The sequence below is a fragment of the Vipera ursinii genome, assembly GCF_947247035.1.
Source record: "Vipera ursinii genome assembly, chromosome: 14".
NCBI classification, from domain to species: Eukaryota; Metazoa; Chordata; class Lepidosauria; order Squamata; family Viperidae; genus Vipera; species Vipera ursinii.
In genome coordinates this window covers 12,718,718-12,738,010 of record NC_139527.1, presented here as the reverse complement: position 1 = coordinate 12,738,010, position 19,293 = coordinate 12,718,718, and the positions used below count along the sequence as shown (strand labels likewise).

General features: G+C 46.7%; 1 protein-coding gene across 1 annotated transcript in view; it reads left to right on the top strand.

Annotated features, from left to right (window-relative positions):
* LOC310646761 (solute carrier family 2, facilitated glucose transporter member 11-like) overlaps nt 1-19,293 on the top strand; it is a gene marked incomplete at both ends in the record, with an annotated part of 48,450 nt that overhangs the window by 11,380 nt on the left and 17,777 nt on the right. The window contains 8 exons of the mRNA XM_083373425.1: nt 835-959; nt 2,052-2,181; nt 2,522-2,670; nt 3,072-3,259; nt 3,487-3,597; nt 7,092-7,193; nt 7,332-7,407; nt 7,900-8,027. Coding sequence (XP_083229551.1) covers nt 835-959; nt 2,052-2,181; nt 2,522-2,670; nt 3,072-3,259; nt 3,487-3,597; nt 7,092-7,193; nt 7,332-7,407; nt 7,900-8,027 — 1,009 coding nt within the window. The remainder of the gene's footprint in view (nt 1-834; nt 960-2,051; nt 2,182-2,521; nt 2,671-3,071; nt 3,260-3,486; nt 3,598-7,091; nt 7,194-7,331; nt 7,408-7,899; nt 8,028-19,293) is intronic.

Here is a 19,293-nt window from a genome sequence, read left to right as displayed (position 1 = left end):
GGTTTGGGAAGTCTGTGCTAGGCTAGGTCAGCCTCTCAGCAGGAGGAATATCTTTTAGTGTCTTCTAGAACCAGATTCAGCCAGGAGCATTTGAATACAGGACTTCAGATAGCTCTCTTTATCACCTACATATAATGACACCAAATAGAATGTAATTGAAGCACTTTTTGCCAGCTTAACACTATCTGATTAATTCATGGTAACCTGCTATTTTCTCCATGTTGACAGGTTCCAGTTGGATGATCCTGATCACTAGTGCAGCCTGCTCCACTAGTGAGGGGCAAGAAACCTGAGTGTTCCATACACTGCCAGATGGAGCTGGGAGCCAGGATTGTAGTCTAGCTGTGCAAGCTTTCTTCAGAGGGCTGCAAACTAAGGAGGGTGGGGGCTGGACAAGGACAGGGACAACCATCTCTTTCCTCCCTTGTGGGCTGCTTGGAGGCTGCCTTCCCTTTTGCTCAGCCAAGCAGCCCAAGGGACACAGGGATGGTAGGGCCAGCTCAGGGTCCCAGGAGAAGCGCCTGTAAGCAGAGACCACCGAAGTTTCATTTGCATTCAGGCATGCATTGAGGCTTTCCAGTTGGCAATCCCATGCCCAGATTTTCCCTGCTCTCTCAGGGTTTGGCATCTCACCTCTTGGGAAAAAAGGCTACTAACATGCCATGCCCTGTTGAAAGTCTTGGCACTGGAACCCAAGCTGTCTGCCACTCTGGCCACGCAAGGAGCCAGCAGGAGCAGCCATGATGCCAAATGATGGCCAAGAGAGTCCTAGGGAAAAGAGACACACAGAGTGAAATAAGCCTTTGAAACTTTTCTCCCTTGGTTCCCTTGAAGGAAGAAATCTTTACTGGTGAACAACGCATTTGTGGCCCTTGCTGCACTGCTGGTGGGGTTCAGCCGGGTGGCAAAATCCTTTGAAATGATCTTGCTGAGCAGATTTTTCGCTGGCATCAATTCTGGTAGGTCCAAGACATGAGCAGATACATGGCAGCTGTAGCATTTGGAAAAGCAATCTATGCTATCTGACCAGGGTTTGTTCCTTAAAGATAGGGCATGCACCTTCACCATAACATGAGCCAAATATCCATCAAAATCTGCTTTTCTTCCTCTGTCTTTGCTTTCCAATTGGGGTGGAGGTTCTTAATCTCTCAGTTGCTTTCAATACTATTAACCATCCTTCTGGGCTGGCTCTGGGGACTGGGACTGGGAAGACAGTACTTTAGGGTGGTTCTCTTTGTTCTTTTGGGGCTGGTTCCACTATTGTTGGCCAGGATACATTGATTATACCTAATTTTGTCTTTTAACATCAGAGTGGCCAGATGAGGCTGTCAAGGTTAGTTTGGAAGGGAAGGAACCATCTCTGCCTCAGTCCTCTCAATGGCTGCAGATATAAGGTCTCCTGCCTTGGACCCAAGACCTCCAAGGTCTCTTCCAGTCCTATGAGAGCCACTAGATCTGAGGATACTCCATCTTTAACTTTGGATGGAGTAGCACCTCCTTATTTAAGGGTGGTGCATGATCTGGTGATCTTTATGGACTTACAGCTCCTGCTCAATATGCAGCTGATAGGTGTGGATAGGAAGGTCTTGGCACAGCAGCAACTACTGTACCAGCTGTGTCTTTTTCTTGACCAGTAGGCTCTTCAAACAGTCAGTTATGCTGTAGAGTCCACTCTTGCAATGCACTCGAAGACCACTTAGAAGTTTTCGCTGGTCCAGGATGCAGTGGCATGGGCAATAATGGCCATGCCTTGATATGCCCTTGGGATTTCTCTAATCTACAGACTGCATTGATTGCCAGTTTTTTTAAGGTGCAATTGAGGTGCTAGAAACCCTATGTGGTATAGGGCTTGAGTTTTTTTTAAGGGACTCCCTATCTACTATGGTACCTGTTTGGGTGAGGCCAAGGAACCCCTTGGCTGGGAAACTTTCACTCATTTAGCATGAAAAGCTGTGGCTGACCAATCCCTGTCACCAGAAGTGACAGTGGCTATAATAAATGCCATAAAATAAACACATTTCTTTTCTGAGACTGGGGACTTGTCTGCACAGGAGTGGCCATGAGCATCCAGCCCATGTACTTGGGGGAAAGCGCACCCAAAGAGCTCCGAGGAGCCGTGGCCATGACTTCGGCATCCTTCACGGCCCTTGGCTTGGTGATTGGCCAGGTAGCTGGACTCAGGTAAGACACAAAGCTCTGGGGAAACCTTGGATGTGTGTGTCATCCACAAGGCACACTTCCCTTTGCTAGAGACCTGCTGTAGATTACCAAGGGCTGGGCTATGGCTGCACCTTAAATAAAACTCTAGAAGCAGAAAGATGTTGGGTAGACAGATGCCCTGCCTTGACACCTCCTGCCCAAGTCCAGTCAGCAGTCAGTCCTGTTGTCTCTTTTTTGTATGGATTTATGGAAAGGTGTTGCTGTGATGACAATCAGCAAGTAAGTTAAAGAAATACAGTCTGTTAAATGAGACCCTGAACCATTTGTCTGTTTCCATAAGTGACTCTGGATTTTAATGTAGGGAAATCTTGGGAGAAGAAGAGAGCTGGCCTGTCCTTCTAGCCAGCAATGCGGTGCCTGGGTTGGTCCAGTTGGTGCTTCTGCCTTGGGCTCCAGAAAGCCCCCGCTACCTCTTGATTGACAGAGGAGATCAAGATTCATGCATCTCTGGTAAGCAAGGGTGGCCTGTCTTGAGATACAGCCCAGAGAGCAAATCATTATAGGGGCTTGGGAGGGAAGAGAGCTGTGGGGAAATATGGGCTCATTACATGATGCCATTTTAGATTCTGTGGGGATTACAGCAATCCTTGTACCCCACAGAAGTAATGTTTTCTCCCAAAGGGAACTATGTGAGGAATCTGGCCCCATCTGGTGTAAGCAATGGAATCTGTGTCCAGACATTCAAATCCATTCAAATGATTTCTGCCATGAGATGCTGTGCAGTTATTGCACGTGTTCTGCTTTTCTCAAAGGGGGTTGGAACATGTTGAGAAGTTCTAAGGCAACCAACCCATGTATCGGAGGCCTCCACAATGCCCAACAACATCAGGCTAACCTTTGGCTTCTTTCAGCCTTGCGGCAACTGAGAGGCAACAGCGACCTGAGCATTGAGATGAAAGAAATCCTGGCGGAGCAGGCTGCCCTACAGGGACAGGCAGCCAAGGCACCCTGGGAGCTGTGGAGCAACCGGGCAGTGCGGTGGCAGATTATCACTGTGGTGGTGCTCAGCAGTGCCATGCAGCTCTGTGGCAATGATTCTGTAAGTCCAGTCACTTGGCCAGGGGGCTGCCCACTGCTATCCCGTTTCAAAGGGAGTTGGGAGATATATATTTTTTTGCTGTTTAAATTGTGATATGGCTTTACATTACCATTTTCATGAGTTTCCTATCTCAGATTAGCAGATTAACCTCCCCGCTTTACATAGCAATGAAAAATAGGGGCTCAGTAGCCCAGGGATAACGTGATACTTTTTCTTTATTCCTGCAGATGTACTTCTACACTTCGTATGTTTTTCGAGAGGCAGGGATTCCATACGACAAGATCCAGTACAGCGTTATTGGCACTGGGAGTTGTGAACTTATCATGTCCATGACTTGTGTGAGAATTTTATCTCCTCTTCTTTCTGCCCAATATGGTCTTCTAGACAATCAAAAGGAGTTTTGCTCCTTTGCAGAGCTGCCTTCCATTTCTGAGTAGTATTCAGGACACTTTTGTCACAGCACAGAAATCATGGGTCTGCTTTGGATCATCCTCCCTTCTCTTGTTTTACCTGTAATTTTCCACCTTCTTCTAGTGATTCTCACCTCAGCTCTTGTTCCCTGCAGGAAGGAGACCCATCAATGTCAGCCTAGGGAATTATGTGTATAGTTGTTGACACTGAATCTGGAAAAACTTTCAGATAGTGGACTGGTGCATTGGAACTCTGCCCTTTTCAGATAAGGTCCCTGAAGGCTTCACCACATTGGTCACACACACCCTGTGCTTATCTTTGGTATCAGCTAGGGCAAACTTGGTTCCTAACTCTATGGGCCACTCACAATGTAGGCAAGTATCTTGAACAGTTGGGGGTTCCATGTAATGTATCTCATGATGAGGCCTTTAACCAAGTCATGAGTGGTCAGTGTAGATGTGTAGATGTGATCAGGATGGGAGTGGCAGGGTGGGATAAACTGCAGTCCAAGTCCTAGGGCTGATAGGGAATGAGACTTCTACCTCTATGCCCTGTAGTTTCTAGCTGCAAGTGCCGTGTATCCTTTTGCTTGAAGAGTGGAAAAGATTTAAAATTAAATTGATGAAGTCAATCCTAACCCCACTGCCACTGCTGTATAAAAAGACTCAGCCCTGGTACCACTGAAGGTACTGATAAAGGAGAATATTTGTAGCTCAAGGTTGAAACATGTAGGACAAACAGGCAGAAGACTAGCAGAACACATCCATGAACACCAACTAGTAGTCAGAAGACATGATGAAAACGCTTTAATTTCACAACATATGGACAGACATAACCATAATTTTTACTGGGAAACAGTGACCATCCTAGACCAAGCCAAGTCCCAAAATTCTAGAGAATTCCTGGAAGCCTGGTAGTCTGACAGTTCAGCCATCTATAGACACATAAGCATAAACAGCATTTATATAAGCTTACAGGGACACGGTGGCTCAGTGGGTTAGGACACTGAGCTTGTCGATCAGATGGTCGGCAGTTTGGCGGGTCAAATCCCGAGTGCCGCGTAACAGAGTGAGCGTTTGTTACTCGTCCCAGCTTCTGCCAACCTAGCAGTTCGAAAGCACGTAAAAATGCAAGTAGAAAAATAGGGACCTCTACAGTGGGAAGGTAACAGCGTTCCGTGCGCCTTTGGCGTCTAGTCATGCCGGCCACATGACCACAGAGACATCCTCGGACAAGCGCTGGCTCTTCGGCTTTGAAACGGAGATGAGCACCGGCCCCTAGAGTTGAAAACGACTAGCACACATGTGCGGGGGAACCTTTACCTTTTATATAAGTTTGGAAGAATAAACTCTCACTAAAGCTTGGAAGAATAAACCTTTGGTCTCAATGACCGACTCAGATTGGGTTCTACAATTTCTACATACTGTGCAAAAAAGACAACACCCCAAAAGGGGAACAAAAAGACCAAAACACCTCCCCACCAGCAATCAGGACCCAGATGAGCATGGACTGATAGATTAGCATCATACCAACAATCAAAAAGTAAACAATACCCCAATCAAGAAACTGCCAAAGAAGCCAACAGTAAACAGGCCAACTAAGGAACCTCCAAGACCATCCCCACTAAAACTGACAGGGCAAGATGCTAGAATATAATCTGAGAGCAAACCACATTCCTTACTAACACTGATGATGTTACATAGTTTGGTTAATAAAATGGCCGCAAAAAAAGAACTAAGCTCAGAGTGCACCTAGGACACCTCGTCATTGGAGGTGTACCTTGACAAGACACCAGCAATTGCCCCTCAGAAAAACAACTTTGAGTGAGATCCCAAAGAGAGATTCACATTCACAGTTTGTATCAGGAGCAGCATTGCTTGTGATTAGGACTGATAAACCCCAGATTTGGGCATGCACACTTAAGCCTTTAACATCACACCATTAAGTATGAAACAATTTCCTGTTACAGTCCATTCTGCAGGCATCCGTCCATTATGTCTGAAGTTGAATCCCTGACTTCTGATTCACCTTAGCCATGTTTCTGCTTTGCTGCATGGAGCAACTATTGGCAACTATTGGCAAAGGGTTTGGAGCAAACTTTCTTTCTTTCCTTTCACAAGAATAGAAACTGTACTCTTATCACAGTCATGACCAGTGAATTCTTTGACTTGCAGGTAAATCAGCTTCATTTGATCTGGCTCTAAAACAAAATGGTCCCAGATGTCTTTTTTGTTTTGAAAATTGCTTTGTTCTTCCTTCTATCTCAAGACAGTTTCTTCCCATATCTTTCCTGACCTGATCAGCTCGCTAACTTTCATTTCATGTTGCTTGGTGTGATGTCATACAAGGACTAACCATTTTGGGCTGATCATTGGCCACTGAGCAATGAGGTGGCCTCCCCCCTCCCCCCAGGGGGCTTCTCTTCCCCACCACCAATTGGGTTAATTGTTCCTCTTGTGCAAAAAAGTTGGCTGGGTGATATGGGGCCAGTCACTCTCTCTGTTCAACCCATTTCATAAGGTTGTTGTTGTGGGGCAAACAGGAGCATAGGGCATATTGTACACCACCTTGTCTTGTAAAAACTAAAGGTGGGGTATCAATGGCTTGTAAACTTTTCAGCTCCAGGTGGTGATAAAGGCTATTCTGTGCCCCTTCTTTGCCTTATCAGGAAATTTGCATAATTCATGGGCTACTCTTTGCAAAGCATCCATAAATGGATGCAGGGGCAGCTCTTTGGGGAAGGTAAGGCCTTCTTCTCTGGAGCGCTATGCCTGCCAGTCCCATTCAAGTAAGCTCCCTGACAGAGAATCGCTGGCTCAGTGGCTTTGCGTGTCCATTGCAGGACCAGCAGTTCTGAGTACTGCAGACCCAAAATCCTTTGTGGAGGATCCTGAGCAGTCGGGCCCTAGGATCCACAAAGGTTTGCATGCATGGAGGCAGCTGTGAAGCTTTTTATGCTTTCATTACAAGAAAAGAGTCCTTCGACTTTCCATTTTGGCCATTTATTTATAGTATGCTAATAGTATGAAAAGCTTCTCCTCTGTCTGAAATGCCTCTTGGAACATCACATGACTGGGATACTGTCTTCTTTAAAGGACTGTAAAAGTTATTTGAGTATATTGTGCGGTTCCTTTTTTTAATCAGGTGAAGTATCACATTCTCCATATGGCATGTAAAAACTGAATCCCTCTCAGTAAATGGCACTTTTTGGAGCTGTTCTAATCCCAAAATGTACAGACTGAAATCAAGGGAGATGATCACTCAGTCAGTCTCTAGAAAGTACCAGCCTATTGATCTCCCCTTTTGTATCTCTTCAATGGTGAAGGGGTGGAGGTTGATCTGTTCAATGGGGAGGGGTAGGCCTCTCTGTGGAGAGCCTGGGTCGGTCACCCATTAAGGGTATTCTCTGTGATGCTTCCAGAACCTCCTCATCGAGTGTGTCGGGCGACGGATGCTGCTCATAGGGGGATACAGCCTCATGGCCACCTGGGCCATTGTGTTCATGGTAGTGTTATCTCTACAGGTAAGAGCCACTCTTTGTTCCTTTGGGTTGAAGGACCTCAGATCTTCCAATTCAGCAAGAATCACATGCTGGGCACTTCCTAGTTTGCCCATTCCCCTCCCTCCCCTCATCTGCCCCACCACTTTTTTGGTCTTACAGGAACAATTCAGCTGGATGCCTTATCTCAGCATGGCCTGCATCTTTGCCTACATCCTGAGCTTTGGCATTGGACCGGGTGAGTTACAAAAGCACTGAGGGTCTCAACAGGGGCATGAAAAAATGTGCCACCACCACACATTCATTCATGTCCAGGCGATTTAGAGATTGGGGATCTTTGGGGGGGGGTTTTCTGTGGTAGATGAGGGTCATGCTAGTATTTTAGTATCTGCTTCTTTGAAAACTTTCCAATTCTTCTAATTAGGATAATAAGCAGTAAAGTTAGCATCAAGCAGAAAAACAGTCTGTGGGTGGAACATCCTGACTTTGACTGCTTCCCAGGAGAAACGTCCATATTTATTCACATCCATATTTGGGGCTTCGTGGTTGTTTCCAGCTACAGGCAGCTTTTCTGCTTCCCAAGATTCACCAAGACTGCTTACCACTCTGGCATGCCTGGGCAAAACACACTGTGCACCTCAGTCTAGGAAAGGTCAGAAACTGGGCTGATATTGCCATATTTTTATCTTCCTTCTTAGAAAGTAACATTTAATTTGCCTGGTTTCTCTAGCTGGTGTGACAGGAATTATACCCACGGAGATTTTTGATCAGGTTGCCCGCCCAGCTGCTTACACAATCAGCGGTTCTCTACTCTGGATCAACTTATTTCTGGTGGGCCTAGCATTTCCTTTTGTGGTGGTAAGCTCTGTTTATATTTCTGCACAGCATCAATTAATTCATGAGGGACACAGGAAGTAGGAGCTAGTGGTTTTGAAGCAGACATCCTTTTTGTCCATATTGATGGACAAAAGCATTGTCCTAGCTGTGGATTCAGGGAGATGGAGCCCCCACCCACTCAAGGCTAGGTGTTCCTCCTGTTCTAGATTCAGTTGTGACTCCTCCCAATTGCTATACAGTCACATGACCAAGGATCTCCTCTCCTAGCAGGTTGTTGCTGTTTTCTCCTCCAGATGGTCAGTCCAAGGAGGCCTTGCTCAAGTCTTTCTGGAGTCCTAACTTTCCTTATTTTATTTAAGGCATTTATATAGCCACCCATCTTTTGGCAACTTTGGGCAGCTCCCAGACATAAAATATTTTTAAAAAAACTATTACACTCAACCACTTAAAACATAAAATGTTAAAAAAAACTGGTGCCAATCCATGATAAAGCTCCATCATGTAAAGTTCTTCTAGTACTGGGGGAAGAGCCAGGTCTTTAAAGCCTAATGGAAGGGAGGCTTGCCAAACTTCAGGGGGCAAGCTATGCTGCAGGGCAGGGGCTGCCATGGAAAAAGCATGCTTCCTAACTCCATCAGATGAAAATATTAGGAGGAAGGAACCAGAACACGTCCACCCTCTCTGACCTAGTAGAATGGGTAAATCTGCTGAGGTAAAGGCAGTCTCACAGATAGGATGGTCCCAAGTTGCTGCATTCTGGACCAATTGAAGTTTCTGGGTGGTCTTCAAAGGCTGCCTCAAGCATACCACATTGCAGTAATCAGACAGGAGATGCCCAAGACATGAGTGACTATAAGTAATGCCTCCACCTCCAAGAAAGGACACAACTAGTGTACCAGATGAATCTGTGCAAAGCCTGCCCTAGTCATGGTTGCCACCTGCTCATCAAGCAGGAACAATGAGTCTAGTCCCCCCCAATTGCATACTAACTCAGCCTGGGAATGGGCCACCCAATCCAAAGGCAAAGATAAAGAATCATCCAGTCTGTGTGGCCAAAGAACCAAAATGACTCCATCTTGCCAGAGTTGGATGGGCTGGTTACTCCAGGTGGATGGGAGAATGGAACAGATCCAGCCATATCCAAGGTTAAAATCCTAGTTTCTAGACAATGACCATTCCTGTGTAGAGGTTTCCTTGCAGTGCTTGGTATCTTTTTCTTTCTTGGTCAATAGGAAGAGAATACAGAACAGACTTGGAAGGGACCTTGGAGGTACTTTAATCCAACCTCCTACTCAAGCAGGAGATTCTATACCATTCCAGAGAAATGGCTATCTGATTTCTTGGAAACCTCCAGTGATGGAGTACCCACAACTTCTGGAAGAAAGCCATTCCACTGGCTAATTATTCTCATTGTCAGAAAATTTCTTCTTATTTCCTGGTTTTCTCCTTGATTAGTTTCCACCCATTGCTTCTGGTCCTGCCCTTAGGTGCTTTGGTTGACCTCTTTGTGGCAGTCCCTCAAATATTGGAAGATTGCTTTTATGTCACCCCAGTCCTTCTCTTTGTTAAGTTTAAGTTTAAGTTTATTAAATTTTTATACCGCCCTTCTCCCGAAGGACTCAGGGCGGTGAACAGGGCATAAATAAAAATACACAAGTACAAAAGTTAAAAAAAGAATTAAATTATTGCCCAAAGTAAAACAGTAAAAATATACAAATATTAAAACCCTGAGTTAACTCCCCATCAGGCCAGGCCAGCTTGTTTGAATAAATGGGTCTTTAACCCGCGCCGGAAGGAGCGGAGATCCGGTGCCATCCGGAGCTCAACCGGCAGTTGATTCCACAAAGCTGGGGCACCCACAGAGAAGGCCCTCCCCCTGGGGGCCACCAGCCGGCATTCTCTGACCGGAGGCACCCTGAGGAGGCCCTCTCTGTGGGAACGCACAGGGCGGAGGGGAGTCGACGCCGGCAGCAGGTGGTCCCCGAGGTATTCCGGACCCATGCCATGTAAGGACTTAAAAACCATCACCAAGACCTTGAACCTCACCCGGAAGACAACTGGTAACCAATGCAGCTCGCGGAGCAAAGGTGTAACATGGGAGTACCGGGAAGCTCCCAAGACAACTCTCGCGGCCGCATTCTGTACCAGTTGGAGCCTCCGAGTGGTCCTCAAGGGAAGCCCCATGTAGAGAGCATTGCAATAGTCAAGACGAGAGGTCACGAGCGCATGAGTGACCGCACACAGGGCATCCCGGTCTAGATAGGGCCGCAACTGACGCACCAGGCGAACCTGAGCGAAAGCCCCCCTAGTCACGGCTACTATGTGGTCATCTAAGGCAAGCCGTGAATCTAAGAGGACTCCCAAGTTGCGAGCCCTATCCACGGGGGGTAAAGACTCACCCCCCATAGAAAGCGATGGAACATTTTGAATGTCCCGGGATGCCGGAATGTACAGCCACTCAGTCTTGTCAGGGTTGAGTTGAAGTCTGTTCCTCCCCATCCAGACCCGAACCGCCTCCAGGCAACGGGACATCACAGCGAGGGCATCACTGGGGTGGTTTGGGGTCGAAATGAAAAGTTGGCTATCATCGGCATATTGATGATACCCAACTCCAAAACCACGAATTATCTCACCCAGCGGTTTCATGTAGATGTTGAACAGGAGAGGCGAGAGAACCGACCCCTGAGGGACTCCACAAACAAGAGACCTAGGGGAGACCTATCTCTGCCCCCCTGCCAACACCGACTGCGAACGTCCCAGGAGATAGGAGGAGAACCACCGAAGAACCGTGCCTCCCACTCCCAATCCCCTGAGACGCCGCAGCAGGATACCATGGTCGATGGTATCGAAAGCCGCCGAGAGGTCTAATAGGACTAGGACAGAGGAATGTCCCCTATCCCGAGCCCTCCAGAGATCATTCACCAGAGCGACCAATGCTGTCTCCGTGCTGTACCCGGGCCTGAAATCCGATTGGTACGGGTCCAAATAATCCGCTTCATCCAGGACCAGAGGGAGCTGATGCGCCACCACACTCTCAACAACCTAGACATACCCAGTTCCTAGAATCATTCACCATATGTTTTAGCCTCTAGCCCTCTTATCATTTTTGTTGATCTTCTCTGAACTCTTTCTAGGGTCTCAACATCTTTTTTGTATTATGATGACCAAAACTTGATGTTGTCTGCAAATTTGATGAGTTTCCCTTCTATCTCCTTATTTAGATAATTTATGAAGATATTAGGCCCAAGATAGAACCTTAGGTGCTCCACTGCATGCTTCCCCCATTGTAGATGTAGTTCCATTGCGAACTAATTATTAATTAATTAATTACATTACATTACATTTATATACCGCCCTTTCCCGAAGGACTCAGGGTGGTTTACAGGGTGATTAAAAACAAAGATACAAAAGTTAAAAACCGATTAAAAAAATTATATTCGTCCCTGCATAAGTAAAACCCCAGTTAAAATTAAGATTAAAGCTAAAATTAGAATTCTCAGCCTGGGCCAGAGAGCTCGAAGAGCCAGGTCTTCAGGTCCCGGCAGAATGAACGGAGGTCGGGGGCAGTCCTCAGCTCCACTGGCAGCTGCTTCCAAAGGGCAGGTGCACCCACTGAGAAGGCCCTATCCCTGGGTGTCGTCCACCGGCAATCTCTTACCGGTGGCACCCTGAGAAGACCCTCCCTGTGGGAGCGCACTGGATGAAAGGAGCTTGATGCCGGCAGCAGGTGTTCCCTCAGATATCCCAGACCCAAGCCATTTAGGGCTTTATAGGTCATCACCAGCACCTTGACTCTCACCCGGAGGGCAACCGGGAGCCAATGCAGCTCACGGAGTAGAGGTGTTACATGGGAGTATCGGGAAACCCCCATCACAACTCGCGCGGCCGCATTCTGCACCAGCTGAAGCCTCCGAGTGGTCCTCAAGGGCAGCCCCATGTAGAGAGCGTTGCAGTAGTCTAAACGGGAGGTCACGAGCGCACTAGCCGTTGAATGCAGTTGAGAAGCCACTTATGAATCCACCTGGTGGTGGTGATGCACTCTATGCCACATTTTTCTGTTTTACTCAGAAGTAGGTTGTGGTCTACTTTGTCAAATGCTTTACTGAAGTCCAAGTATACTACATCCACAGCATTTCACTGACCCACTAACTTAGTCACTTTGTTAAAGCATGCAATAAAGTTTGTCTGGCATTATCTGTTTTTGACAAACCCATGTTGGCGTCCAATAATAGTTTTTCTTGTTTCAAAGTATTCACAGATCTATTGCTTGATTATCTTTTTCAGGATCTTTCCAGGTATTGATGTCAGGCTGAGTGGTCTCTAGTTTCATGGATCCATTTTTTGTCATTTTTTAAAGATGGGAACCACATCAGCTCTTTTCCAGTCATCTAGTAGTTCCCCAGGCTCCAATATTTTTGAAAGATATGCTTCAATGATTCTGAGATCATATCTGCTAATGCCTTCAGAACCTTGGGGTGTAATCCATCTGGACCTGGTGATATGAATTCATCTAGAGTGAATGTGTTCTGTCCCAGCCTACGTGAGTCCTTGTTAAGTTCACAAAGAGAAACCCCTGTTCCAACAAGCAGGCTGAAACCACAGGAAAAAACCAATCCCCTTTTATTATTCACAGACCTGAGTCAATGTCCAAAGGCAAACAAAACTGTTGGCCGGGGGGCAGAGGTCAACCCCTAGGCCCCTTAGTTGTGGGGTGCCTCAGGGGTTGGTACTCTCACCTCTCCTGTTCAACATCTATATGAGGCCGCTGGGAGAGATCATCCATGGCTTCGGGGTGAGGTATCATCAATATGCTGATGATACCCAGCTTTTCATCTCCACCCCAAACCAACCCAGTGATGCCCTCGATGTGATGTCCTGTTGCCTGGAAGCGGTACAGATTTGGATGGGAAAGAACAGGCTCCGGCTCAACCCGGCCAAAACTGAGTGGCTTTACGTACCGGCATCTCGTTTAGTCCAAGAGGTTCCATCTTTGGTTATAGGAGGAGAGATGTTACCTCCCGTTGATAGAGCACGCAATCTAGGCGTCCTCCTGGATTCACGACTCAGTTTTGAAGATCATATTGGAGTCGTGGCTAGGGGGGCATTTGCCCAGGTTCGCCTGGTACGCCAGTTGTGCCCCTTTCTGGACCAAGATGCCCTATGTACAGTCACCCAGGCACTCGTTATCTCCCGTATAGATTACTGCAATGCTCTCTACATGGGGCTGCCCTTGAAGACCACCTGGAGGCTTCAGCTGGTGCAGAGTGCGGCTGCACGGGTAGTGATGGGAGCACCCCGATACTCCCATATTACACCCCTCCTGCGTGAGCTGCATTGGCTACCGGTTGCCCTCCGGGTGAGATTTAAGGTGCTGGTACTTACCTTTAAAGCCCTACATGGCTTAGGCCCGGGATACTTGCAGGACCGTCTGCTGCCGGTAACGAATTCCCATCGCCCAGTACGCTCACACAGAGAAGGCCTCCTCAGGGTACCGTCGGCTAGACAATGTCCAGGGGAAGAGCCTTCTCTGTGGGAGCGCCAGCCCTGTGGAACCAGCTCCCCCCTGAGCTTCGGATGGCCCAAGATCTCCAGTCCTTTTGCCGCGGCCTCAAAACACTCCTTTTCCACCTGGCTGACCTGGACTGACAGGGATTTTAATTATGTTTTTAATTTTTAACTCTAATGTTTAATTTATTGTAATTTTAATTTCAATTTATTGTACAGGGGCCTTTAATTTTAATTTTAATTTTAACTTCTGTATTTATTGTATGTTATTGTTGTTAGCTGCCCTGAGTCCTTCGTGAGATAGGGCGGCATATAAGTCCAAATAATAAATAAATAAATAAATAAATAAATAAATAATAAAACACAGTTCACAGAAACTTGATTCCTTAATACAAATGGTTGCCTTTGGCAACCAGCACCTCTCACACTTTCCCTTTTATTAGACAGCCAAAGTGTGGCTTCCTAATGCCTTCTCCTTTGCCTTTGGAGCTGCCCAGTCTGTCTGACTCTCTTTTCTTGTCAGCATTTTTGTGCATCCTGGATAGCTCCCAGCTGTGAGTCATCACTGTCCAACTCAGGCTCCTAGCACAGTTGTGTCTCAGCCTGAGCGCAAGTAGAGGGGGGCAGGTTCCTCATCAGACTGTAAGTCTTGGAGCTCCTCAGAGCCTTCCTCTGACTCTGATGTCACTCCAGGTCCCTCCTCTTCCTCTGATTCCTCTGACTTAGCTGCCAGGTCCACTGGCTGATGAGGAATCACAACAAAGTGTTGTCTTACCATTTTCTTGCCTATTTTAGTTTGCATTCCTAGTTTGTCTTTTATAGTTGTGTTTTTAGTAGGTTGAGCTATTTTTCCCCCTTTTGTGTGAAGACAGATGCCAAGAATGAATTAAGCAACTCTGCTTTCCCCCTGCTGCCGGTCACTTCCTTGCAATCTTCTCCTATTAGTGGACTAATTGTTTCCTTGACTTTTTTCTTTTTTTTTACTTTGAAACTTTTAAAATTATTTTTGACATTTGTGCAAGTCTTAGTTCATTCTGAGCCTTAGCTTTCCTAACTTAAAAAAATTAAAACCCTATACATCCACAGAATTGCAGCCACAGGGGAAAAAAGTGAATGGAGGAAATGTGTCAGAATCCATTTATATTCCATTCGTAAAATCCTATATGTATGTTCTAAAAATCTTACAACCCCACTGGATTCTGACATTTTTCCAAGGAGGAGAAGAGATTATGTTAAAAAACGCAAGGATGTCTATTCAGACTGCCGGGAGGCTGTCTTCAAAGACCAGGGGGAGAACCTTTGGACTAAACCAACAAAGGAAGGGGGGGGAAGAGATCTGGTTTGTATCTCTGATTTAAATCTCTAAAGGAAGGGAGTAATTGTCATAAAGACATGAGAGTTCCCTCTTTCCCATGGAAGGATTTGACACCTGAATTTTAATTGATCCGGGACAAACCAGATGGCTTGAAGGGAGGGGGTTCGACCGGGGACAATTTAAAAAGTACCAAACTGTAACACAATTTCAGATCCTATCTAGTATTTCCATCTCCAAACATGTTTTAGTAAAAGCTCCTTTTGGACAATTTCTGGTTCAAGAGTTCTTTCTTTCCTAAGGTGTGGATTGGGGTGGGTCCTGACAAAATGACTGGACATGGAGAGAAGAGCTATTGACCTGATGAAGACAACTCTTAGCTCACTAAGAGAGGAGAAAGCTGAGTACTGCAGCCGCAGCAGCGCCTGGGGCTGCAACTGAAGAGACAATGGAGGGGATCTGATACCTGCAACACCGGGGCTGTCCACTGGAACAGGAGTTTCTGCCTCAGTAGTACCCCCCCCCCAAAACCACAGATGGGGATCAGTATGAGGGGCAATACTGCCTGCAGCGCAGACAATGGTCCAGTCAAAGACTTCCACCCCTGGAAGCAAAATTCAAGGGGGAGCCACCACGCTTGGGGTTTTTCCTAACCCAAGTCCTCAGCTATATGGAAGAATATGGATGGGACATCCCCAGTGACAGAGCCCGCATCCGCATTGTGCAATCCGCCCTGGACAGACCGGCTGCAGACTGGGTGGTGAACCTACATGACTCCAACACCCCAGAACTCAATGATTTCAACCTCATGTCATCCTTGAGGCGGCGGTTCAAGGATCCTTTGGCTAATCAGAAGGCCTGAGAGTGAATCAAAACAGTGAGACAGGGCAGGCGGGCAGTGGCTGAATATACCCAAGAATTCTGAGCCATTGCCAGCAAGCTGAACTGGCCAGAAGATATCCTCCTTAGTCATTTCAAAGATGGACTAAACTATGACCTGTATGACGCTTGCCTGCCTCGAGGAGACCCACGCCATCTCGACGACTGGTATGTCCTGGCAGAGGAAGTGGAAATAAACCTACTGAAGAGACACTGCTGAGGAAAACCATGGGGCTGCCCGCCACCCGAGCAAACACGCGAGGGAGGAAAAACACCATCCACAGCTAAAAAGTCAACGGGCTGTTTCAATTGCCAACGGGCCACTGCACTGCAAAATGTCACTCAAAAGGCCCCCCCCCTTGAAAAACAGAGGCATCACTTTCCAAGAAGTTAGGGAAGCCCCAAGGCAGCCCTAAAGAATCTTCCATGAAGGGGACAGAGGCTGTAGAGCCCACAAACCCTGCCAAGAATTGGGATTAGATTCCGGCCTACAGGGGTGGTGGACACCTCGGAAGACAGCTCAGAGGGAGAACCATTGGTAAGTGGATCCATTCCACCCATTCTTAAGACAGTGACTATATTAGCTTCCTCTATGCCTGAAGCCGTCAAAGTAAGAGCACTAATAGACTCTGGTTGCACCCGCTGCCTCATCAGCCCAACGCTGGTGGGGAAATTCGGCATCCCAGTGAGGAGACTAAAATAGCTGATCTCTTTTAGCAAACTAGATGGGTCAATAGCAGGGGGGGCAGCTACCCTAGTCACTTTACCAATTTGCCTATCCCTGGGGCCTCATGAGGAAGACATAATGTTTGTAGTGGCCTCAGGTATGGAATACCCAATGATTTTAGGACTGGAATGGCTGAAAAAAATGGAACCCCGGGATAAATTGGAGTACAGCAGAACTCAATTTTCCAGAGGGGGAACATAGAAGATTAAAATCCCAAAGCATTCCCCCAACCCGAAGGGAGGAGACAGCATCAGAGATACCGGATGAATCCAGGGACCTTGCTGAGGTTTTCAGTGAGGAGCGGGCAGATGAGCTTCCCCCCCACCACGCCACAGACTGCACCATAGAATTCAAACCTGGGGCAAAGCTCCCAAAACCCAGGATATATGCCATGAGCCCAAAGGAAATGGCAGAAATGGAAAGGTTCATAAAGAAAAACTTAGAAAGAGGATTTATTGAGCCTGCCAAACCCAAAGTGGCCGCCCCAGTCCTGCTCAGGGAGAAGAAGGATGGTTCTTTCCACTGTTGCATAGATTACAGGAATCTGAACACAGTTACTGAATGTAATCTGTACCCCCTACCCCTAATGAAGGATATGCTATCCCACCTATCGAATGGAAGGATTTTCACTAAACTAGACCTGAGGGAAGCATATTACCGCATTAGGATTAAGGAAGGAGGTGAATGGAAGACTGCATTCAACTGCCCATTGGGTTGCTACCAGTTCAAAGTACTGCCATTTGGACTGCAAGGGGCCCCCACAGTCTTTATGCAATTAATTAATGACGTGCTAAGAGAGCACCTATATAAGGGGGTCCTGGTTTACCTAGATGACATCCTGATATTCACTGAGACCAAAGAGGAACATATCAACCTAGTCAGAGCAGTCCTGAAAAAGTTGCGGGCTGCCTACCCATACGCTAAATTATCGAAGTGTGAATTCCATCAGGAAAAATTCGACTACCTGGGATATCACATATCCCCAGAGGACATCGAAATGGACCCTGAGAAAGTCAGGGCAGTATTAGAATGGGCACCCCACCGCACACGGAAGCAATTGCAAAGCTTCCTGGGATTTGCAAATTTCTACCGCCAATTCATCCTTTCATTTGGCCAAATAGCCATTCCCCTCACAAACTTGTTGAAAATGAAGGGGGGGTCCCCGTGAAACCCAGCCAGCCTCTGAAGTGGACCATGGAATGTCAGGCAGCATTTGAAAGGCTAAAGAGACTTTTTTCTGCTGAACCTGTCCTGAGACATTCAAACCCCGATAAACCTTTTGTAATACAGGCAGATGCTAGCGATGTAGCGGTGGGAGCCGTATTATTACATGAAAATGATGAGGGCGCGTTGCAACCATGTGCATATACATCCAGAAAATTTGCGGAAACAGAACAATGTTGGCCCATATGGGAAAAGGCGGCTTATTCTATAAGATGGGCATTAATTACATGGCACCAGTTCCTAGAAGGAAATAAAATCCCCTTCCAGGTCTGGACAGACCACAAAAACTTGGAAGCACTAAAAACATCCAGGAAACTCACTCCTAAGCAAGCCCGCTGGTCCCAACATTTTAACCGATTCAATTTCACTCTCAAACACTTACCGGGGGGTAAGAATTTCCTGGCGGATGCATTATCTTGCATGCCCCAATATAACAGCACACGGACCACTGACTCTAAACCACTTGTGCCTGAACAACAACTGGCAGCACCAGTCACCACCAGGGCTCAAATAAAAATGAAGCCGAAGGTGGATAGCCAAACTGGAATAGAATTCCTAAAGTCTTTGGAAAGTGATGAATGGTTCCAGAAAAATAGACATGTGTGCTCAATTAAAGATGGACTACCCTGGGTGCGTGAGAAGTTATACATACTTGGCACCCAGAGGATCAATTTCATGCAACTGTGCCATGATACAAAATCAGCAGGGCATTTTGGGTTTGTAAAAACCTTACACTTAACTAAAAGGCAATTTTGGTGGCCATTGATGAAAAAGGACATACAGGTGAAACTTGAAAAATTAGAATATCGTGCAAAAGTTCATTTATTTCAGTAATGCAACTTAAAAGGGGAAACTAATATATGAGATAGACTCATTACATGTAAAGCAAGATAGTTCAAGCCATGATTTGTCATAATTGTGATGATTATGGCGTACAGCTCATGAAAACCCCAAATCCACAATCTCAGAAAATTAGAATATTACATGCAATCAATAAAACAAGGAGTGTAAATAGAACAATATCGGACCTCTGAAAAGTATAAGCATGCGTATGTACTCAGTACATGGTTTGGGCCCCTTTTGCAGCAATTACTGCCTCAATGTGGCGTGGCATGGAAGCTGTCAGCCTGTGGCACTGCTGAGGTCTTATGGAAGACCAGGATGCTTCAATAGCGGCCTTCAGCTCTTCTGCATTGTTCGGTGTCATGTCTCTCATCTTTCTCTTGGCAATGCCCCATATATTCTCTATGGGGTTCAGGTCAGGTGAGTTTGCTGGCCAATCAAGCACAGTAATCCCACGGTCACTGAACCAGGTTTTGGTGCTTTTGGCAGTGTGGGCAGGTGCCACGTCCTGCTGGAAAATGAAGTCAGCATCCCATAAAGCTCATCTGCGGAAGGAAGCATGAAGTGCTCCAAAATCTCCTGGTAGACGGCTGCGTTGACCCTGGACTTAATGAAGCACAGTGGACCAACACCAGCAGATGACATGGCTCCCCAAATCAACACAGACTGTGGAAACCTCACACTGGACTTCAAGCATCTTGCAGTGTGTGCCTCTCCATTCTTCCTCCAGATTCTGGGTTCTTGGTTTCCAAATGAGATGCAAAAGTTGCTCTCATCAGAAAAGAGGACTTTGGACC